Source organism: Bos grunniens, chromosome 26 (genome assembly GCF_055505025.1).
Source record: "Bos grunniens cultivar Pamir isolate PY7600 chromosome 26, Bosgru_T2T1.0, whole genome shotgun sequence".
In the NCBI taxonomy this organism is placed as follows: domain Eukaryota; kingdom Metazoa; phylum Chordata; class Mammalia; order Artiodactyla; family Bovidae; genus Bos; species Bos grunniens.
The window spans coordinates 19,484,830-19,508,462 of NC_141190.1; the positions used below are offsets into that span (position 1 = coordinate 19,484,830).

Sequence of the window (23,633 nt, forward strand, 5' to 3'; positions counted from 1 at the left end):
CACACATTCTTTGACAGACCATTAGCTGCATGTGTGACTATAATGTTGTTACTGTTTGGGAGATGTTTGCTGGATCCAACAGGAAATCAGTCCTTCCGTTGTTTACCTAAACTGCCATGCTAAAGTATCACGCTCCCTCTGCCTAAGGAAGGAGATGAGGAAGTTAAGAAGAGGGGAGGTAAAGGAAAAGAAGGAAGAAAGCTCTTCTTTGTATTCACAGAGGATACCCCAGGGCAGATATCCTTTTCTACTCCCTGAGGAGGGGCAGCTCTCTTGTGGGGTTGGGGTTACTATAGTAATTCTGCCCCATCTACCACCATTCACTTCAGCCTTGCAGCCTTGGTTGTAGAAGTTTACCATCTTTGGGCTTTTCCTTCTTTCCTCCTCCTGCTCATCCGTTAACCTTTCCAGCCCACGATTTACCATGGAGGCTAGGGAGGGAATTGGGAAGCAGTGTGTGCTAAGTCGCTCAATCATGTCTGACTCCTTGCGACCCTAGGGACTGTAGCCCTCCAGGCTCCTCTATCCGTGGGACTCTCCAGGCACGAATGCTGGGGTGGGTTGCCATGCCCTCCTCCAGGGGATGCGTGAGTAGCATGTGCGCCCCACACGTCTTAAGAAACCAGGTCACTGGGAGTGAAAAGGGGTAGAGTTCATGTGCTGAGAACTGCCAAGAATCACAGCCAGCCTTGCTTTGTAGCAGTCCATAGTGAGCAACCTTTATTGGCATGAGAGCGTCAGACCTGTGAAGATCATCTCTGCAGTGTGTCCAAGTGGAGACAGGATTAAGAATCACGTCCAAGAAGATCATAGATCTTAACCTCACCTGAGCAAGAGCATATCACAGCCACATCGAGCAGAGATGGTGGCCTTTCCTAGGTTTAATCCTTAACTAAATTAAATCTTCCCCCTTCTGACTTCTCCATAGCCTAGTCTTCACTCTACTAGACCTGTCTTCTTTTTCCTGCAGAGATGAGTGGCCTGTTGGACTGATGCTCTTTCCACTTCAAAAATTTATTCAATGGAAAGTTCAGTCCAGAAACCTGGGGGACTCGACATTTAGGCCAGTCCTGAGATGCACAGTGATCTCGCCTGCTGGATTTATGACAAGTATTTTTCCCTGGCAGAGACCCTGGCAGCAGCTGGGGTCTACATTGCCCCAGTCACCTTTCTTTTGGGCCTTCTCTTGCTGCTCTGCAGGAAGGCTGTATCTGGCCACTTCTGTGAATCCTGCCCTGTCTCAAGCACTCAGGAACTGGTGGTTTGGGCCCATCAGGAGATAAGGGGATGCCTAAGGCCTAAGCCTCCAAGGACATTAGAAACAGCCCATATGTGCAGGAGGATAAAGGTAAGGACACTGAAGAACAGACTTGAAGAGCAGGAGGATAAAGGTAAGGACACTGAAGAACAGACTTGAAGAGCAGCTGAGTTCTAAGTGTGGACAGATCAAGCAAGGCACTCAGTTCACCAGATTCTCTGCCAGGTGTGACTTTGACACAAGCTGTGTCACTCAGAGCTCCTAGCAGAGAGCTGACTCCTCCTGTATTTTGGCCCTCCTCTGAGACATCTGCAAAGCACCATTTAGATGGGGAGCCAGGCCATAGTCCATTCCTAAGGAACTGGTACCTCCTGAACCAGGAGCTCAGGGGCAAGATCCCGGGAAGACCAGGTCTCCTTAGAGGAGAGGAGCTCAGCTGAACAAAGCCTGGAGGCCATAGTCTAGAGACCAGAGGCCCCCAGGGATCAGACCCAGAGCCATCCTGAGGGAGCGGTGCCATTCTGGTTTGGTGATCTTGCCATCTAAAGGCTTCCTGAGCGGGTTCCCGGTGCTTCTTGGCGCTGGCCCCTTTCCCTCTGTGTCAGGGCTCGGTGAAGGGCATGGCTCCAGTAAGCTGAGGTATCTGGTGTGTGGGCAGCAGCTGGGAGCGTGCGGTGACGGCTTCAGATGAGGTTGTTCCTGAGACGCTGTTCCTGCTCCTGGGACAGCTCTGTGTTAGCTCGGTATGAGTCCCCTGTGGACCGAAGGACGACAGGTAAGTAGCTGACCTCACCAGAGTCCCATCCCCTCACTGACAACTTCACAAACACCAATACATCCTGTCTGGCTTGGCCTTTCCATTGGGTTAATCATGGGCACGGACAACGACCCGTTTTAGAGAAATAGATGCCGACAGGTGCCTAGCTGCAGGAACATGGGAAAGAAGAGGCTATCGAGTGGGAAGGGTTGTGCTGGTCACTCTCCTTGCTCCCTCCCCACATTCATTCTCTATCCTCCTTTGTTCTCTAGGAGCCCTGGAGACCAGAGCCCTGGAGACTGCCTCACCCTGGCTCCCTCCTCTTCTGGCTTCTGGTTGGTTTAGCTCAGTGGGAAGCAACAAGAGACTAGAGGATGGAAGGAGGGAGAGGTTGGGCCATTTCCTCCCCTGTCCTGCAGCAATGGTCTCCTGCGACTCCAGCCCCACCAGCTCCTCCCTCCTCAGCACAAGGGTTCACCTGGCTCCAGGGCAGCCTTTGCCCACTTAAGCCCAAAGTGATAGCAACATTTCCGTCTTCCTTATCCCTGGATATCTCAACATCCTCCTCTCCCTAGTCCTGCTCACACCTTTGGATAGTCCTCTCATTAAGTAACCTCACACTTGCACTTGAGTGCGTCCTCTGTTTCCCAGCAAGGACCCTGGGGGGTCGGAGCTACGTTGTTTCCTTCCTTCCTCGCTCCCCTGGACCCTGTGCAGCCTGCCACCAGTGTTACGGAGCCTCTGCCTGCACGCCGGCAGCCTTAGGTCTCTGGGCTCCAACTCCTAATTCCTCTCCTGTTCCTGTCTTGCTTAATGGCAGCAGAATCTATTCCAGCCACAGTTTTCAAATCCTTACTCCTCACTGTCTTCATCCACTGTCAGAGTTATCTTTTGAAAACATAAATCTGATTTTCTTGCATCCTTGACTGAAATTTGTTATTGGTTTCCAGAAGTCCACAGGATAAAGTCCATTCTCTTAGCAGGAACCATCATAACCCTCCCTGCAAAGAACACTAGTGGGCTTGGGTACACAGCCCTATTTTACAATAGAGAGGACTTCTGAGTGGAAATTTCTTCACCGTCTTAAAGCTGGAATGTGGTGGAACTGGATTTGGTGCCCAGTGAAACCTGAGGCCAAATGCTATGCTCTTTCTCCTGCTCCTCCCCTCTGACTTCAGTCTCCTCTCTGATATCAGCACAAATGTCCCTTCCTCTGGGGAACCTTGGGCTTCCCAGGTGGAGCTAGTGGTCAAGAACCCGCCTGCCAATGCAGGAGACGTAAGAGATGTGGGTTCGATCCCTGGGTTGGGAAGATCCCCTGGAGGAGGAAATGACAACTCATTCCAGTATTCTTCCCTGGAGAATCCTATGGACAGAGGAGCCTGGCAGGTTATTGTCCATAGGCTTGCAAAGAGTCAGACACGACTGAAACAACTTAGCACTGGGGAATCCTGACTGGCCCCCAGGCTGCTACTCAGAAAGCTCTCTGCTTGCTCAGCCTCAGTTCACAGTGGTTTGGGGTGCTCAGTAGGACTGGGGTATCCATCTGCATGTTTGCTTACCCTACTTGACACTCAGCTCTGCATTTTACTCCTATTTAATTTCCCAGAGCCTGGCACAGTGTTCGACACAGAGATAGGTCTTAACCCACGTTTGTCGACTAAATGAATGAGTCTGCTCCTCCCCCTGTGTGCAAAATGTGGGTGTGAATGCACAGCCCCACAGCAAATGCAAGCATTTAAAGGTTGAAGACAGAGGAACTGCTACCTTTCTTTATGGGCAAGCGGGGCAACCACCTCCTTGCTCTGGGGTGTATCTGCCCCCACTGGATCATTGCATCTTTGTCTGAAACTACCAGTTCTGCAAGCGTCCAGAGCCCTATTGTCCATGTAAGCAGGGATCACAGCTGGAGGTAGCAGCACAGATCTAGGGGACTTTTACATTTGCCTGTGAGGCAGCCAGCCTGTGATGGAGACAACTAAGATCCTATGAAAGGAAAGGGAATAGTAACAGACTGGAAAAGGGAAATCCTGACTCGGCTTGAAGTAACGAGATTCCAGAACAGACGGGAGACTGCATTTTCAATCTGAACAACCTTTAGGATAAAGAGGGTCGTGGAAGTAGTTAGTGGGTGAGGTGGGTGAAGTCTGTTCTGGAAATCTACCTTCTATGAAGCTATCAAAGGACATTCATCTCTGTTCCATCCCCAACCTGTACATGCACACTCTGCTTGCACGCAGGGATGCTGAGGGTGTTCCAGCACCCAGGCTCGAGTGGGGATGGCCACATACACGCACACTCTGCTTGCACGCAGGGATGCTGAGGGTGTTCCAGCACCCCAGGCTCTTGTGGGGATGGCCACACAGTGGCCCGCAGGTACCTGTGTGGCAGTTGTGCAGCCAGACCCGTTGCCCGTCGTACTTGCAGCGGCACCGCATCATGTTGTTTGAGAAATCTGACTCTGCCACCTCGAACTTGGGGTTCACGACCACCTGGAGTGAGAGAAGCATGGGCTAAAAACAGGCAATTTGGCTTCTGTGATGATAACCTTTACATTTCATGCAGTCTTGGCGAGGTGTGTTGGTATTCCTCATTAATCCTTATAATCACTCCAGGAAGTAGGCATTAATGTCTTTTTTTTTTTTTTTTTACAGATGGGGACTGAGTTTTGACTTGCCCATTGTTCCTTGACTCAGGACTCAAACCTAGGTCCTGGATCCTGATTTTTTTTCCTCTACAGCGTAGCCCCTTCAAGTGCCAGACATGTCAGAGATTCTATTTATAAAGCTCTTCCTTTATTTGACCTCAGAGAGCTTTCAGAACATCCGAAAGAAATGGAGAAGCCCCCTTACCTGGAAGATGTAATCCCCAGGGCCCACATCGGTGATATCCACCCACTGGCAATCAATGTCATGTCGGTAGGTGTCCCAGCAGCCAACGGTCACTCCCTGTTCCCCAAAGTTGGCACACGCATAGCGCCTTTGCAGTCCTGTAAGGGAGGGTACTGGTGGTGACTGAGGCTCTCAATAGGCGCTCGGGACAAAGTACCTGTTAGGTCTTTCACACCCTTCAACGTTTAATCCTCATACCAGCCTTGCCAATTGACTGCAGTCAGACTAGGGACCTGAGCTTCCTAAAGATCCTGCCTATCAGAGCCAGGAGTCCTACTAACCACGAATCCAGCACTGTACCAAAGTCCATCTGTGACAGAGATCATTTATTTGGATGCTCTAGTGAAAATTCCTGTTGGCCTAGGAAATGTGAATGGAAGATTGCAGCCCTCTATGCTAATTCACTTGTCCATCCAACCTGGTGTTTCACCATGCCCTTTCTAAGGGCTATGAACTATGGATATGCAAATAGGAATCAAACAATCCATCTCCTCAAAGGATCAGCTGAAGTGAAACAGGTCAGCAACTATTATCCAAAAAAAGCGTTAAGTATTTTAAAAGTGGTACATAGTACACTGGGCTTCCCAGGCGGCTCGGTAGTAAAGAATCTGCCTTCCAATACAGAAGATGTGAGTTTGATTCCTGGCTGGAGAAGATCCCCTGGAGAAGGAAACAGCAACCCACTCCAGTATTCTTGCCTGGGAAATCCTATGGACAGAGAAGGCTGGTGGGCTACAGTCCATGGAAATAGTCTGACACCACTTCATGACTAAACAATAATATACAATATGCTGGGAATGCAGAGGAAGTAGAGAAGGTAAGAAATTCATCTTTATTTGTTTTTTGGCTGTGCAACGCAGCTTGTAGGATCTTAGTTCCCCAACCAGGGACTGAAGCCAGGAATGAAAGTACAGAGTCCTAACCACTGGACACCTTGGGAATTCCTGGAAATTTGTCTTTTTGAATTGCCTCGAGTGCTGACTGTTGCCAAGCCCCAGCCTCCAGATGCCTAAGGCTGTTGAGCAGGACAGAGGGGTCCTGACCCCAGGGGGGCCAGGGGAGGATATGCAGACAGGGGACCACGTACCTGTGGGGCAATTTGTGTCCTCTAGGCAGAAGCTGGCCTTGTGCCCCTCGGCCACCTTGGAGCCGTTGAGAGTGAGGAGGTCGTAGTGGGTGAAGACCTCAATGCTGTGGTAGTGCCTGCGGAAGAGGCAGGGCTGTCAGCATGGCAGCAGCAGGAGAGGAGCCGGCAGGGAGGACGGAGGCACCAGGCCCCATCATTACCCAGAGAGGAGCGTTATAACAGCAGGGCAGTGCCCTTCTCCCTCCCAAACCCAAGATTAGTATGACCCTACTCTCCTGGCACTCCTGCCAGGCACCCAGACACAGCGCCCCCATCCCGCAGGGTCTCAGCCAGGTGAGGAGAGGTCAAAGCTCCAGGAGATGCTGCCTGACTACGAGGCCAGAGTCCTGCAGGTGGAAGGAAGGGACACGACCAGAGACTAGCCCAGGAGCGGAGCTGCGGAGCGTGGAGGGACGCTAATGCTGCTCCCTGCCAGCCTGGGCCCAGATGGCTACCATTGTTTCCAGTCCAGTTCTAATGACAACTCCGTCCATGCTACAGGGAAAGATGCTTATTATCTCAGCGAAGTCGAGTCCCAAAGTCACTGCCCGCTCCTCTCAGCTTTCCCCACCCACGGCTATATGAAGAAAAAAAAAAAACAAAAACACCCTTTTCCATTCTGCCTTTGTTGTAGACAACGTTTCTCCTTCTGTCCGGGCTGGAAGCTGCTCATAGGAAAGAATGCTCATTGTCCCCTTCCAGCACCAGAGGCGTTTCCTTGCTCCTCCTTGGGGGCCTCGCTTTGCTGCTGCAGAAATCAACCAGCTTTTTCTGCAGAGCTAGCATCCTGGACGGGATGGTTATTTTGGGTCTCCACGTTTCTAGGAGTCCCCATTTCACCTGGCCGTTAAAGACAAGGCTTAAGGCCCCCAGAGAAATATCCTTCTAACAGAGACCAGCTCTGCTGGTGAGGACCACTCCATAGGATACCACAGGGCAGGTAAGAGAGCAATGGAAAGGCCAGGTGATGCTCAGGATTCCTCACTGCCTCCTGGAGGCAGGGCTGGCAGCGTGTCTAGGAAGGAAGGCTCTTTCCCTGAGCTCACACCCACCCCTCCCAGGAAGGGCCAGACTGGTTGGGTCTCCGCACCCTGGTTTTGGCCCCCTAAGGGCGGAGGCCCGAGAAGGCGCTCACCTGTGGCACTGGTGCCAAATCCAGCCGTGGCGCCCCATCTTGGGACGGAAGTCGGCCCGGCCCAGGTTGTGGATCTGTGAGGAGAAGCGCAGCAGACGCCGGTGTCCGTAGGGCCAGTCCATGCGGTCAGCGGACTGAGACAGGCAGTTCTCTTCGTGGGCGCAGTACAGCAGGCTGAGCGGGCGGTCCTCCAGGTAGGCCGTCTCCTGTACCAGCTGGGCGTTCATCACGAGGTCTGGGGCACCTGGGCACCGTGGAGACACCAAGGTGAGGGAGGTAGCCGGTTTTGCTCTCCGGCCTAGGGGACAGGCTTGCCTCCAGATTGAGTGCTTTTGGAGGAACCAGGAGAGTAGGGCGGTTTAGGAGTCAGAAGATTTCCCTGGTGACTCAGACGGTAAAGTGTCTGTCTGCAATGCAGAAGACCTGAGTTTGATCCCTGGGTAGATCCCCTGGAGAAGGGAATGGCAACCTATGTTGGTATTCTTGCTTGGGAAATTTCACAGACAGAGAAGCCTGGTGGGCTACAGTTCATGGGGTCTCGAAGAGTTGGGCACAACTGAAGCGACTTAGCACGAAGCACGCATTAGGAGTCAGGAGATGTGAGTTCTCCTAACAGGAGAGATCTATCACGTTAAGCTGGGAGGCTGCTAGCGTCACAGTGGAGCTTGCTGGCTTCATAGCTAGACTACCTGGGTTCCTGTCTTGGCTTAATTTCTGTCTGCACCACTAAGGGGAATTGCTTATCCTTTCGTCTATCATTTTCCGCATGTGTAAGATGCAAATAATGAATAATATGAGTGTGATAGTACCTGTAACGTGCTGAGATCATGGTGTGGCCGTGGCAAGCACACAGTGATGTAAGCTAGCATTACTTTTGTAGAGTATACCTTTGCCTATAAGCCTGGCTCATATAACCTCTCAGAAGCTCTGCGGATGCCAGGCTTGTCACCTCAGTTCTTTTTCTGAGCCTCAGTTCTTGCAGTGTGAGAGGGAGAGGGCTGGAGATTGCAAGAGTTCATCTCTGAACCTGCTCCTGGGCTCTGGTGTTCTGGGCCATTCTACTACATTTTCTGAGACCGTACTTCCTCCAGGGCTCCTCTTCTACCCTGATGGCCACCGTGGGTGTTCACACCGGGACACTGCATGCCCTGGTGCGTGGAGTCCACCGTGCTGGAGCCTGCGTCTCCACAGGCTGCTCAGAGCCTCTCCAGTTCCCTTCCTGTCACAGGGAAGCCACTGTGCCGTCACCGCGGTCCCTTGTGTGTGAGTGCAGAAATGTGGAGATCCACAGCTTTTGCCTTGTACCATCGAGAGAGAAAACTGCCAATTCTCAATGCTCGTTCATGCAAAAACTGGGTTACAGTTTAGATTTGGGGCAGAGCCATCGCTGACAATGGTGAGACAGGAACACGGGTTTATTTTCAGTGAATGGGCATCAGGGTGGGAGCTGGTTTGCTGGATGATGTCTGCACTATCACTAAATGCTCTTGGAATGCCTGAGGTATATTTTGGAGACGGACAAGGGTATGCCCATGGGCACACCCTAGAATTTCTGAGGGAAAGGAGTGCTTTCAGAGAGAAGAAGAGACGGTAAAGGCAAGAAAGAAATGAGAAAAATCACAGAGGAGAGATGGGGATGACCACAGGGATGGTGCATTGGCTGCTTGTGCTCAGCCGTTGTGAAGTATCAAGTGAATTCAGAAGGAAAGCTGCCCCTCCATCGAGGGGCACAGGGTCCCAGGAGAGGAGAGAGGGGGGAGCCGGCCCCCAGTATGCTGGGAGCTGTGGCTGGAGGCCCACTTGGAAACCCCATCACCCTGCAGGGGAGGATGTGCTGTAAAGGCTGGTGCTCTTCCAATGGGCGCTGATCAGAGTGAAAGCCCTAAGCTTGCTGACAGAGCTGAAGGATGTCTTGGCATTGCAGCCTGGCTGGGAAGAAGGTCATGCGGCCACTTGGGTTGGTGGCAGCCTGCAGCCTCTGGACTGGATAGAGTTCTTGGCCCAGACCTGGTTGGCATATGTCACACAAAGGCTGCTACCATAAGAATCTGGGGGTGTGGGTAGATGGATGCCTCAAAACGGTCTTGACCTAAAATAAAGCCTTTTGGGTAAATCCCACAGCTCATTGTAAGGCCCACGTGTCCTCACATTTCTATACTCTCTACAACAGCTTTCAAATTATTTTCTTACTACAAACTACAGTAAGAAACATGTTAATATTTTATGTTGTGATGTGCATGCATGCTTAGTCGCTCAGTTGCATCTGACTCTTTGAAACCCCTGGACTGTAGCCCGCCAGGCTCCTCTGTCCATGAGATTTCCCAGGCAAAAATACTGGGGTGAGTTGCCATGCCCTTCTCTAGGAAGAAAGATCCTTGCTGGATCTTCCTGACCCAGGGACTGGACTCGAGTCTCCCACTGTACTGGCAGGTGGATTCTTTACCACTGAGCCACCTGGGAAGCCCTAGGTTGTGACACACAGACATAATATCAAGAGAAAAATACTATCCTTACTAAATGTAACATGTTGTTGCTGTTGTTTGGTCATGACACAAACACTGAAAAACACCGTTGTGTATCCTCACATTGCAGGTACTGTCTTAATTCTTACATTAACTCCATGAGCGGGGCACAGCTTGTTTCCCCACGTGGCAGGTGACCTGGCCACACGTGGCAATGACAGAGCTGGTGCTCCACATCCAGCCCTCCCTCCACTCCCAACCCTGGGGCCTTGGAACTGGAACCAGCTCTCAGGGCCCTCCCTGAGATGGGATGGGAGTTGCAGGCTTGGCAACCCAGAGAAGCCACGTCCACCCATCCACGGGCCCCTCCCGTGACTCACTGTCTGTGCAGGAGACTCCGGCTGAGAAGCGCCCCGTGCCGTGGGAGCAGTGCACTGGCCCGTGCCTCTGACACTGCTGCAGGGCCAGCTCTGTGCCTGAGCAACGCACCCCGCTCATGACCACTTCTCTGGCTCCCGGCGTCCCCTGCCAGTACCAGGTGTCCTAAGAAAACAGCCAGCATCCCCCAGTCAGGGCTGAGACGTGCTCTTAGAGTCACCTGACTCCATTTGAGGCTTGGACCCCGGCCAACCACGCTCACCCAGCTGTGCTCAGCCTCGGCCTGAAAATCTTTAGTGGTGCCACTTTGGACCCCCCTGGTATTAGAAACGCCTTCCATGTATGAGGGCAAAATCCACTGCTGTGGCTTCCACCACTGGCCTTGTTCCCATCACTCTCCCTGACTGCAGCCCTCAGCTGTTTGAAGACGATGGTGCTGGTCCATGCCTGTCCGCTCAGACCTGTCCCATTTCCTTAGCTGTTCTTCATACAACCCTACATGGCCGGTTGTGCTCAGGGTTGAGCCCAGTTCTCCAGGTGAAGGGTGCCCAGTACTGCCAGGCAGGCCACTGTGGGCGAAGCTGAAGCAGTTTCTCCATAGCAGCCTTGCCCCAGGCCTCTTGATTTCGTTTCCTTGATATCTTTTGAATCTATCCACCTGTCTCCCCCAGGACTGCCACTAGCCCCGTCCAAGCCAGCAACATTCTCAGCTGGGCACCTGCAATAGTGTGCTCCTCTGTATTCACAGTAATCCCCACCCCAACAGTTTGCCAAATAGCAAGAAGAAATCTTTAAAAAAAATCTGCCTTGCGGGCTTTGAATGGTCTTGCTCCTGCCTCCTCTTCCACCCTCGCACTTCACACCGATCGATCACTCTAGAAGCCGCACTCCACCCCTGATTTCCTCAACCAAGTCAACTGTCCTCTGGCCACAGGGTCTTCACATGGGCTCTTTACTCCTCCCCCACCTCATCTGGCTTATGTCTGCTCATCTCTCCTGCAGATACAGCTGTGTGCCCGTTGTATGAACACTTCAGGAAAAACCGCTTCCCCCACGTGACTGTGTGGGGACGGATTGCTCCACGAGGCAGGAACTGTGTCTTGTTCACCACAGGATCGCCAGCACCCAGCATTCACTGGTGCATAGTTCCACTCATAACTAACTGTTGAATGAATGAATGAAGGGTCAGCAGCTTTAGCATGGCAGAGACCTACCTTGATGGCATGGCTGGCAAAGCCCAGGCCAAGCTGTCGACAGGCCACCATGGCTTCGCTGAGGCCCCAGTGGTCACTGCACACGGCCCCCCAGCGCTGGACGCCGTTCACCTCCACCTGCACCTCCACCACCCCCTCCTCGGGGCTGCGCCCACCAGCCAGACGCACCTGCAATGGTCAGGGGTGTGTGAGGAGCAGGGCCAGTTTAGGAGGGGGAGAGCGTGGGGCTGCTGGCTGGGAGACCTGTCCAGGCCAGCTCGCCACGCAGCCCTGGACATGACACTCCCCTTCTCTGGATTGCTCTCCTCTGTAAAGTGAGGACATTTTACTGGATAGTCCCTAAAGTCCCTGCCCGCTTGAGAAAGTGGACTCAGAGCGCCTGCACCCAGGCCTTGCCTTCCATCCACCTGCAATCCTGCCACTGATGACGACTCACCAACTGCCAAGCGCTTTCATATCTGTCGTCACATTCACAGTGACCCTCCGGGACAGCTGACCCCATTTTACAGAAGACAACAAGGTCAGAGACAAGAGAGACTTGCCCGCAATCCACGTTAGCATGATGCTTGAACTCTGACCACTCCCTGGTGCTGACACCCTGCGGCCCTCTGCCCATGGGCCGCTTCTCTCTCAACTTCATGGGGGACCTGAGGGGGTGGGGCAGGCGAGCCCATCTGCCTGAAGAGTCAGTCCCCTTGAGCCTCTGCCATCTCTGAAGGCCAAAGCCTGGCCCTAAGGGGAAGCAGGCCAGGCCAGGGGAGACTCACAGAGGAGAGGGAGGTCCAGGCTGGCTCCAGGCAGGCTCTGGGGCCCAGAGCTCTAGTGGCCTCTCACAAACCCTCCCCACCGGCTGAATGCAGTGTCCGGGGCTATCTCAGGGCTGCCCAGCCCTGGGCTCACCTGGTCCTGGAAGCCCATGTTAGGGATGTTGCATCTCACGGCAGCATCATTGTCATGTTGGCAACCATTCTGGGAGCCTTCCAGGGAAGGGCAATCGCTGAGGGTCCGCTCATATCCCCTACAGCGTACTTCACTCAGGTGGATGGGCCCCAGCGCTACAAGCAGGGAGAAAGGCCGTGTGAGGCTCCATCTTGGCAGCCTCACCCCTACGGCAGCTGCCCTGGCCCCCAGCACCCTGGGACCTCCAGGGCATGGACCAGCGGCACACCCAGGCTCTCCCACCCCACCCCAGGCCTCCTCACTCACCCTGGCCCAGCTGGGCCCCAAAGAGGGCCTCCCGAGCAGAGCCGAAGCCGAGTTGGCGGCACACGACGCTGGCGGAGATGAGGTTCCATCCGTGGTCACAGACGGTGCCCCACTGGCGGTTCATGAGCACCTCCACCCGGCCCTCGCCCACCTGGGCCCCCGAGCGGAGGCGCACCTTCATCTCCTGCTGGGAGAACACCCGGCTTCAGGGAGGGTGAGGAGGAGGCGGGCATAGGGGCTGCGCCCCTTCAGTTCAGGCAAGGCCGAGGACTGGCGTCCTAGTCTCATCTCTGACTCCTGCAGCCATTGCCTTGAATAAGTCGTTCTCCTCAATGCTCTCCCCCTTCCTCAGTAACAAAGAACCACCACAATAATAATAGTAATAACAAATTCATAAATTGTTACGTAATAACAGTAACAATAAATGTAATAACAAATTCCAGCCTCGGGAGTTGGGGTTCCTGGGCTTCACAACCTGCCACCTAATCACTAGACAAGTCCCTTCCTCTCACCCAGCCTCACTGATGCTCTGTCCTTCGGGGCTGAACCTACAGCAACACTTCCCCAGCAGATCTGTGAAATGATTTTAGAGACCTGCAGGCGCGTGGTGTTAATGAAACGCTTGGTGGGGAAGTCATTTCCGTTAATTCTCTCCCATCCCTTCCTGCACTGTGAGGAGACCCTCTCACGTGCAGACGTCGGCCTGCAACGCCTCCCGAGCTCTTGGTCTTTGCTTTTTATAACGAGGGCCAGGCTCGGGCTCGATACCTTAGACCCTCAATGGGATGCAGCTACAGTGTAATTACACTTTTTATAGTTACCTTCTATTCCTGGCCAGTGATGTCAGCTTTCCATTTATGGTAGGGTTATAAATGGGCCCTTTTAAATAAATCCCAAAGTTCAACCATTCTGGGACTTGCTCTCCTCCTGGTCTGAACCAATGTCCCCTTGATGAGGGGTTCACCCCCCTTCTCCCCTGACTCTCCTGGAGAGTCCCCTCCCACCAGTCAGTCCCTCCCCATGGAGCAGGGTCCTGTGAGTGGGGCCTGGGCCTCCAGGCCTGCGGGCAGGGCCCTGGGGACCCACCTCTGCCCTGGACTCCTTGCGCCCTGGCTTCGCCTTCAGAGGACGGAAGCGGGGCCCTGCCACACAGCTGACCACAGCATGCATGCCACCCGGGCAGGCCGGCCGCAGCTTGCCCTGGGCTGGCGCCACCTGCACCTGGCAGTTGGCCATGTGGGGCTCTGTGCCCAGGCAGTTGACACGGTGGATCCAGAAGGAATTCTTCTTCGTTAGGCTCTTCAGTCTGGAAGACAAGCTAGACTGAGGGCGGAGAAGGGGTGCTCAGGACTCTGGGAGGCAAGGCACCGGGGAGGGGAGAGGGGCCTGGAGGAGGGGAAGGGGGAGGAAGGAGGCCCTTCATGCCACCTCGTTTGCACCCTCCCATGAGGGCACTACTCCTTACCTAGAGTTGGGGTCCTTCATCTTTGAATCCCAGACTTTCCTGGAGGGGAGCAAACAGGTGGGGAGTGGAGTGAGTGCAGAAGTCCCAGCCCTGTCACCCTGGCTCCTCAGAGCTGTGCTTGACTTTGCACTAGACTTCCCAGTTGGCACACTTGTTCACAAATCTTATTTCAATGCTGAGCTTCGCCACAGTCTGAGAGGGTGGCTGCTCCACAGATAAAGACAATCTCCACTTCTTAGCGAGGGAAAGCAGGGCCCAGCAAGGTCCCTTGACTAAACCCAAAGTTGGGTCCTCTCTGCACTGGGCTGCCCAGGGCAGGAGGCTCCAAGCTTGCCCTTTCCCCAGTCTATTTGAAGGGCAGCCTTTAGGGAGCAACCCCACGATAAGGGGCCCAGGCAATAGTCCTCTGGGGACAAGTGGAAGTTGAAGGCCTTTCTGCTGGGGGCTGCCCACCCAGAGATACTGAGGCTATAATCAGGGCTGCCTTCTTCATGGGTGGTAGGCAAGTCAGCCAGGCCCAGATGTGCAATTATCAGGCAGCAGGGAGTCAGGGACCCAGACCCCAGTCATGCCCAAGGATAGAGCCACGTGGCTGGTCTTGGAAACTAGGGTCAGCTAAGCCAGAGACACAGAGAAGAACAACTGACTGGGGATGGGTAAGGGTAGATGACTCATGTCCTGTGGGAGATGAGAAACATACGAAGCGCTCACTGATCAGAGCGGGTAGAACCCTGACTGGTAATCATTTACAGGCTGATGCAATCTTGTGACAGCTCTGTCACATTTCTGACAGAATTTTTTTATGTCTCCTCTCCCAAATGCCTCCCCACCCCATGCCTGGCTTACACGAAACCCAATCAGAACCTGGCTTAGATCCGAATTGAGGAAATTCGCTGGGTCAGGGTTCAGAGAATTCCCTGCGGATTGGATGACTGAGGCCTGGATGCCCTACCAAGGACCTGAAGCCTGTTATCAGCAAAGCTTAGACTGGAACCCGCACCATCTGTCCTTGTGGGCAGCACTGTATCTTTACTGCTGCTAAGTCGCTTCAGTCGTGTCCGACTCTGTGCAACCCCATAGACGGCAGCCCACCAGGCTCCACTGTCCCTGGGATTCTCCAGGCAAGAACACTGGAGTGGGTTGCCATTTCCTTCTCCAATGCATGAAAGTGAAAAGTGAAAGTGAAGTCGCTCAGTCGTGTCTGACTCTTAGCGACCCCATGGACTGCAGCCTACCAGGCTCCTCCACCCATGAGATTTTCCAGGCAAGACTACTGGAGTGGGGTGCCATTACTCAGGTCTAATTTTCTAATCAGGAACACGGTTTTACATACCCCACTCCAGTACTCTTGCCTGGAGAATCCCATGGACCGAGAAGCCTGATAGATTGCAGTCCATGGGGTCGCTGAGGGTCGGACACGACTGAGTGACTTCACTTTCACTTTTCATTTTCATGCATTGGAGAAGGAAATGGCAACCCACTCCAGTGTTCTTGCCTGGAGAATCCCAGGGACGGGGGAGCCTGGTGGGCTGCCGTCTATGGGGTCGCACAGAGTCGGACACGACTGACGCGACTTAGCAGCAGCAGCAGCACATTTCATTTTGGGAGTATTCTGTGCTACAGTCAATTCTTTCTATCTGATTCGCAAGTACAATGTTTATTTTCTGACTTTTTCTAGGAGTTTCCCAGGGGCTGAAAATTCATCTTCACTCTTAATTATTGAGAGATCTATAATCCCAGAAATCCAGGGACATTCCTTGGCTGGGCCTCTTTCCCTCCCAATCCCAACACCCACTGAATGTCCTCCTATAGACCCCACTCCTGCCAGTCTCACTGCAGTCTGCAAGGTCCCAAACATATGCACACACACACACACACATGCATGTGCACACACACGCATGTACACACGTGCACAGAAATACGCGGGCGCACACACACATACATGCGCATGCATGTGCACACACACTCAGCCCCTGCCCCACAACCCCGCCTCCTGCACAGCCCTCCTACCTGTGGTGGTGCCTCCTACCTGTAGTGGTGGCTGTCGACAGGTGCCTCGCTGGGGAAGCCCAGCATGCCGCACACCACCCTGCTGTTGTTCCTGGTCCAGCCCTGGTCACACACCTGCCGCCAGTGGCCCTCGTACTTCACCTCCACGGCTCCCTCGGTCACCGGGCTCTGCCGCTTGGCGCTGGCGAGGATGGGCTTGAGCCGCACCTCCTCCAGCCGCCGGTCCTGTGGGATGTGCAGTCTCCATGGGCCCCAGGAGTCCTGCTCCTGCTGAGCCTGCTGCAGGTCTTCACATGGGAAAGCTGGGGCTCGGAGCACTTAGAGATCATGCCACCCAGCACCCTCATTGGACGGGCTGGAAACGGAGGCTCAGAGATGGGGAGGCAGGGGCCGAGGGCCACACAGTGGGTTTGAGGCAGAAGCTCGGTTTGTTTAGAGTCCTTTCCTGAACCCCAAAGAGGACCAAGCAGATCCACACCCTCCCTGGGCTCAGGATGGGAGCCTTTGGAGTTTGGGAGGCTTCCATCGGGCACAGGGGGACCTTCTTCATAGCACCCTGGGGAGGACAGAGGATGGACACCGACTGGCTGCTTGAGACCACAGCAGGATCCTTTGGTCCCTGAGCCCCCCACCCTAGCCCTGAATGACTTAGACCAGTGCGGAGCCGCCTGTCATGGCCGCCCCAGTCAGTGGGCCTGGGCCAGCTGTCCTCAAGCTGAGTCTACCCGGCAGCAGAGGGTAAGAGTCAGAGACCTGCCCTGCCTGCCCCTGTTGTTTGGCTTGAGCTGTTTTTAGCTCCGGTTTGTTTGTGCCCGGAAGACACAGCAATTGTGGCCGGGCCTTGTGGGTGAGGCAACCCCCTACCCTCTCATGGGGAGCAGCTTCAGTGATTCCCGGCAGGCCCAGCCTCGAGTCCCTGCCCGCCCGCCTCAGGCTGGGGCCCTGTCCGTGCACCTGCTCCAAGCCACAAGCAGGTGTCGGGGCCCCAGGGGCACTTCCCAGCCTGCCCTCTGCTCCCTTTCCTCTCCCTCCTCCTCCCGGCTCATCACCTGGAGGCCCTCCATTCCCTGACCACGCCCTCAGCTCAGGCAAGGGCCTGAACAGCCTCCTCACCTGGGGCCCGAGGGCATTGGAGACCCTCTCAGAAACGTAGCCACGGTGGTGCTGGGGATTGCATACCACCCCAACGTCCTCTGAGTGAGTGCAGTCACTGACACCCCAGCCGTTAGACCCGCACTGGTCCAGGGAGCTCTCGGTGCCCACACAGTGCACATTGTCCAGCCAGATGGGTCCTGTGGGGGGAGGATGAGTGATGCTTGGGGACTGGCACAGAGAGCTAAGTCATGGGCTCTGCCTCCTGGATAGGACCCCACTTTCCTCTCCCAAAATCTGAGTGGGAAATGGGGGTGGGAGAGAGGAGTTAGTTCTCCTGGGAGCTTGGTATCTACAACCCTGCCTACTGCCTCCTCTCAGAATCAGATCCCAATGAATCTGCTTTAGGAAAATGCCAGGTAGAGGTCTAGCAATTAGGTCTATCTGTTCCCTCATTCATCTATCTAGTCTTCACCCATCAGCATTTGCTGAGCACCTATTGTGTGTGATTGGCTTCCTTGGTGGCTCAGCAGTAAAGAATCTGCTTGTAATGCAAGAGACGCAGGAGACGTGGGTTCCATCCCTGGGTCAGGAAGATCCCTTGGAGGAGGGCATAGCAACCCACTTCAGTATTCTTACCTGGAGAATCCCCATGGATAGAGGGGCCTGGGGGGCTACAGTCCATAGGGTCACAGAGAGTCGGACACGACTGAAATGACCGCACACATTTTATCATGAGTCTACCGCATGGTAAGTGCTCAATAAACATGACTGGAATGAATGCATGCACACATGTAATCGCTATGTTCAAAGAGCTTAGAGTTGAGTGCTAGTGATGGTGGCAGTGGTGGTGGCCTCGCTGCAAATGAGAATGCCAGGGTAGGGCAGGTCGTGTGAGCTGGGTACTAAAGGATAAGTGGGGGTCTCATCTGCTCTGTTGGAGTCTAAGGGAGCCCACCCCCGAGAGAAGCCCATGGCCATCCCCCTGTCATTCTGCAGGGCAGCAGCAGTTACTCACCCTCCCCTGAGCCATACTTGGCACTGTGGGCCCAGGTCAAGGCACCCTCAAAGCCTAGCTGGCGGCAGGCCACTGTGGCCTCCTGAAGCGCGAAGTCGTCATCACACACGGTGCCCCACTGGCCCTGGTGCAGCACCTCCAGGCGGCCCTCCTCCGGCCCGCTGCCGGGACCCACCAGCCGTAGCTTCATGGTGCCCAGTGACTGTGGCCTGCTGGGAGGGGCCTGGCCCAGCAGCAGGAGCAACGGGAGCAGGGGGAGGGCGGCTGGTAGGAACCACATTATGGTGACTTCAAGGGCAGCTGGAGTCACGGCACCTGGGGAACAAGTAAACATGACAGTCATCACCTCTGACCTCAGGCCTCTTCTGCTGGCAGAGACAAAGGACAGCCTGGGCCCTTCCAAGTGTGCGTATGTGTGTGTGTTGGGGTGTTGGGGTGTGTGTGTGTGTGGTGGCACAGATTGAGTCTGGGCTCTGAGATTAGTCCATCTGGCTCAAACCCAGCATTCTTTGGCTGTAAGTTTAGTTTTCCTGAATCTCAATCTCCTCATCTGTAAGGTGAGTGTTGTTATGAGTGTTGAATAAAACACTGATAAAGGGCTTATCATGAGCCTACCACATGGTAAGTGCTCAATTAAGAGCTGTTTTTGATGTAGTCTCCTATGGAGGAAGGGGCTTCCCAGATGGCACTAGTGGTAAAGCCTACCAGTGCAGGAGATGTAAGAGATGTGGGTTCAGTCCCTGGGTCGGTAAGATCCCCTGGAGAAAGGAATGGCTACCCACTCCAGTATTCTTGCCTGGAGAATCCCAGGGATAGAGGAGCCTGGCAGGCTTCAGTCCACGGGGCCACAAAGACTTGGACACAATTGAGCGACTGAGCATATGCATGTAGCAAGGGGGGTCCGTAAGGGCTAGACTATTCAAGCTGGAGGAGGTATAGGATATTTGGTTCAACCTCCTGACTCCAGAAATAAGGAATTAGGACCTAGAGAGTTTAAGAGACTTGTCCAAACCACACAGCAAGCTCCACCTCTAGGAGGCGCATGATTTGTACACTGAGTCAACAAACATTTTTGGAATATTTGCTTCAGGCCAATGATCAGGCCAGGTGCTGGGACAAAGAAGTCGTGTCAAACACTACTCTCTGCCCTAATGAAGCTCAGAGATGAGGAGTCAGGGAAGGCTTTCAGAGAAGGGACATTTAAACAGGGCCTTGCTGGATGAATAAGAGTTCTCCATGGGAAAGGGGAAAGAATAGGGAAGAAAGAGGGAAAGAGGTGAGTCTGTGCAAGAGCAGGGAGTGACCTTTGTTAATCCTGTACTGCAGTATCAGTGACTTGGAGGGGACCAAGGTGGAGGGACATGCTGGGGCCAGAAGATCAAGGGCTGTGTGCACCATGTGGAGCGTCTGCCCTTCATCCAGTAGGAAGTGAGGGGTCATGGGAGCATTTGAGGCAGTGACCAGACATGGGAGAGGGCCCCCATGCCCAGGAGGCTATGGTCAGATGTTCTTTGGGTCCCCACAGGGGAGGAATTGGGGGCTGGTCCTCCCCGCCTCATATGTTAGCAGCCTCGGTCCTAGTAGCAAGGTTGGGAGGAGCACAGAGAACAGTTATGCCCAGCTGCAGCTGTCAGAGTCTGCAGCCACCAGTGTTGAAGCTCCTGCACGGCCAGCTCTATCGCTGATGGGCAGCCAAGGCCGGCCCAGAGGAGCGGATGGACAAAGTTTGGGTCCTTGGCCACTTCTTTAGTGCTTGAGTCTTAAAGGGGCTCTTTCTGGGGAGAGTCCCCCTTCTTCCATGGCCACTGCTCTTCTTGGGGGTGGAATTCCATAGCTGGGAATTCTCAGTAGGGAGGGTCTTATGGGGCCTCCTGCCCCTTCCTTCCCCACAAGCTAGTTTCTGGCTGAGAATCAGTCCTTATTCCTTCCTGCACCCAGCCCCATCTCCTTTAGCCACCAAGCCTCCTGCTTTGGCCAGCCCAGTGTCGGGGGCAGTAGGCACCTAGAAATGCACAAAAGAGCTCAAGAATGAAGCTCCACAGGAACGGGGACTTTGTGTTGCACCCCCAGGGCCCAGAATAGTGCCAGGTATGTAGCTGGCACCCTGTAAGTATCTGCAGATTTGAGGATGCAAGGTGGCATAGCAAGGAGAAGGCAATGGCACCCCACTCCAGTACTCTGGCCTGGAAAATCTCATGGACAGAGGAGCCTGGTAGGCTGCAGCCCATGGGATCGCTAAGAGTTGGACACGACTAAGCAACTTCCCTTTCACTTTTCACTTTCATACATTGGAGAAGGAAATGGCAACCCACTCCAGTGTTCTTGCCTGGAGAATCCCAGGGATGGGGGAGCCTGGTGGGCTGCCGTCTATGGGGTTGCACAGAGTCGGACACGACTGAAGCGACTTAGCAGCAGCAGTAGGCGGCATAGCACAGTGCTTAGGCAAGCAGACTGGGGGTGAGGTGCCTGTGTTCACATCCCACCTCCACCGGCTGGTTTCTGGGTGGTCCTGGGCAAATTATCTAGTTCCTCCATGCCACAACTTCCCCCTCTGTAAAATGAGGATGGGATTCTTGTGAAGATCAAATGCATGAGTACATGTCAAACCCTTAGAAGAGCAACTCTCAATGGTTAGTTAGCTATTATTAACAGCAACTGAAACAGCTATACTATAGAACCCTTGTCCAGGTTGGTCCCACCCCCTCCCTGGACAAAGAAGGACCGGAGGGGGTGGCCCCAACTCCACAGCGAGTCCCCAGTACCGATACCCTTCTTTTCCATACGTCTTCCGACACAGACTTGAGCACCTTTTTCTTCACTCAGGAGCAGGGGGGGGTCCCCATTGGCTGTCACCACATGCAGAGTGCTCTCCGCTGCCTGGGATGCCCCACTCCCTCGTCCGTGTACCCCTAAGGAGGAGGTGGCCAGCTAGGGACTGAGCCAAACCAAAATCACCATTGGAGAATTGAGCTCCGGGCCCTCCAGCTGTTACGTCCCAGAGGTCACACTGGGTCTGGCCTAAAAGATGACCGTGCTCCCCGACAGCAGGAGTCAGGATGCGCCTCATTTTGCTACCAAATCATGTGACACGAATCAGAGGCTCTCTTCTCTCTGAGATGCAGGTGCAGCCCCTCTAAAATGACAGGGAGGCACTGGACATGCTGTGGGCCAGCGGTGGGCTGGGCAGGCCTGTTGTGTGACTGACATCCCTAGAGTACTGGAGGCCGCATGAAAGGCTGTGGGCAGCCCTGGGCCAACAGGCTCCCTCCCCTCCAAGGAGCCTCTGCGGGAAAAGGGGTGGGCCTCTGCTGAAGGACCCTGGGTGCTAGAGCAGCTCCCTCCCATGAAAGCCCCCCAGGAGGTGGATGGGCAGTAGCAGGAACTGAGTCAAAAAAGGGAGAGTCCAGCCTTCCTGCCCACTGCAGTTGCCTCTGCAGCTTTTGCTTACATCACACTTGTCGACTCATGTTCCCCAAAACACATCCTCTGTTTCCCAGTCTCCAAGCCTTTGCTCTCATTGTTCCTTCTCCCTGGAGTACCCTTTCCCTCTAGCTCAGATTGTTAAATTCCTACACATCTTTCCATACCCGGTTCAAAGGCTACCCCTCCATTAAGCGCCCCCCACCCTGCCCAGACCCCAAAACTTCCTAGCACTCGGTGTCTTTGCTTCCTGTCCCCACAACCCAGAGGACTGAGCGCTGAGCACAGAGAAGAGGACCAGGCTGAGAAGCCTCTTCAGAGAAGGAAGCAGCCTCCAAAGTGGCAGTGCTTTTCCCAAGTGAAGGAGAGAGAGGGTCAGAAGGAGGAGAAGGAAGGCTGAGAAGGAGAGGAGGTTAACAATAAGCTATCATGATTATTATACATTAAAAAATATTTATTGAACACATCTCCACTTGACAGATGAGAAGATAAGAACCTGGGATGCTAAGTAACTTGCTCAGGCAGGATTCAAACCCAGGCATCATGGTTCCAGAGCTGGGCTCTCAGAGAAGGATGAACATGGAAGGAGGCAGAGGAGGGAAAGGAGGCAGGGAGATGAATGAAATTCCACCCGGCTGCTGGTTGATTTATGATCCAGCCGTGGTGTGAGGGCACTGGGCTGGATGCCAGTGCTGAGTGCAACCAAGTGACAGATCCAGGATCCTGCCAGCTTGAAGGAGACAGGCACCTGAACCAGGTGCTTCCAGGGGCCCCTGGCACCTGGCTTGACCTGGCCCTGCTAGGGGGACTGAAAGTGTCCGAGGGTATTGAGGAGAGAGCACTGGGGTGGTATCCTGGTGGGAACCAGCCTTGGGAATCACTAGAAGCTTCTTCTCTAGCTCTCTGGGGAGGGGGTGAGCCCCCCTCCCCCCTCCCCCGCCCCAGCCCTGATATCCTCCCTGGGACCACTGGCTGTGGCGGCCTGACACAGTGCAGAGGAATGTACACGTGTTCCGGCATAGGGCCTGTGAGTTTGAAGCCCTCTGCTACCTTTCACCTCTCCCTTCCAATCTCCAGCCCTGGGCAAACTCCTGGGCCACCCCAGCACACTCAGTTTTGGTCTGTTTCCTCCCAGAGTCCGGCTGCACTCTGCCTCTGTGTCCCCTAAGTCACAGGAGAGACATCTGAGCCCACCTGCCCCTTCTCCTGCCCCGCCCCCAAACCGGGGAGAGAAGGCCAGAGAAATGCTTGGACTACACGCAGCGTGTCCACAAACAAGACACGCAGGCACCCGAGGCCGCAATGCACCACCCAGGGAGGGCCTTGGGCCAAGGCCCAAGTGTCCCCAACTTGGACACTTCCACTGGCAACAGGTTGGTGAGCGACTAGGGGGCTAGGCTCACTGTCCAGGGGACCCCCATCCCTCCCATTCCCAGCTTTCAGGAACCCTCAGAGACTTGCAGACCCCCCAGAGAGACAGAAGTCAGGCAGACAGGACAGCTAGAGACAGACCTGGCCAGGCACCAGGCAGGGGCTCACCGGCTGGAGCGCGAAGTTGCAGGGCTGGGACCTGGACTCCGCGGCCAAGCAGCGCTAACCGGCCTCCTGGGCGCCTGGGGGCCCTTTTATCCGGCTGCGGCCCGCGGCGCCCCCACCCCGCCCGCCGCGGAGGAGGCCCGCAGGCCCCGCCCCCGGGCGGACCTGGGCTCGGCGGGAGCCCCGCCCGGCCGGTCGGCCCCTCCGAGGGCTCGGCGAGTCCCGACCCCGGACGCGATCCAGGGCGGCCCGGCGCCCGCTGGCCTGGGAAAGCCCGGGGTCGCGAAAGTTGAGGGGGTCGAGGGGCAGCTGTTTTCCGTGGAGGGAACTGGCACGCTGCAGCAGGAGAGACTGTGGGAGGATCGGAGTTCCCGGGGAAGGACGGCGGCGCAGCGCCAGCGGGCGGCCGAATCCCGCTGTGGCCTCGTGAGTCCCCGTCGGAGGACTCACAGCTTCCTTCTCTGCAAACCGGGTGGTACACACAACCCCAGGGCTGACCTGGGAATTATGTTCAGTGGATCTCGAAGGGCCGAGTCCTGCCAGCTTGGTTACTTAGGACAACGCAGATTCCCTTCTGCAGGGACCAGCAAGGGGCCCAGGCGACTCAGTGCTAATTAGGTCCGGGATGGTGTGGTGCAGGTATGCTGTCTTTGGAGTAACAGGCG

General features: G+C 54.8%; 1 protein-coding gene across 2 annotated transcripts; it reads right to left on the minus strand.

The window, feature by feature from the left end:
* Positions 1-693: 693 nt before the first annotated feature.
* On the minus strand, positions 694-23,031 carry LOXL4 (lysyl oxidase like 4). Of its 2 annotated transcripts, none has more exons than XM_086379538.1 (15): positions 22,972-23,031; positions 18,013-18,327; positions 17,016-17,194; positions 15,922-16,127; positions 13,893-13,931; positions 13,514-13,733; positions 12,428-12,611; positions 12,122-12,276; positions 11,222-11,389; positions 10,010-10,172; positions 7,168-7,411; positions 5,994-6,109; positions 4,868-5,004; positions 4,396-4,507; positions 694-2,012 (listed from the first exon to the last, which is right to left on the minus strand). In XM_086379538.1, exons 2-15 carry the CDS (start codon positions 18,290-18,292, stop codon positions 1,942-1,944), a joined length of 2,274 nt encoding a protein of 757 aa, XP_086235664.1. In that variant the 5' UTR covers positions 18,293-18,327; positions 22,972-23,031; the 3' UTR covers positions 694-1,941. The 2 variants fall into 2 exon arrangements, with proteins under 2 accessions (XP_086235664.1, XP_086235663.1); XM_086379537.1 differs by having other exon boundaries at positions 22,945-23,031.
* Between the last annotated feature and the right edge of the window lie 602 nt (positions 23,032-23,633).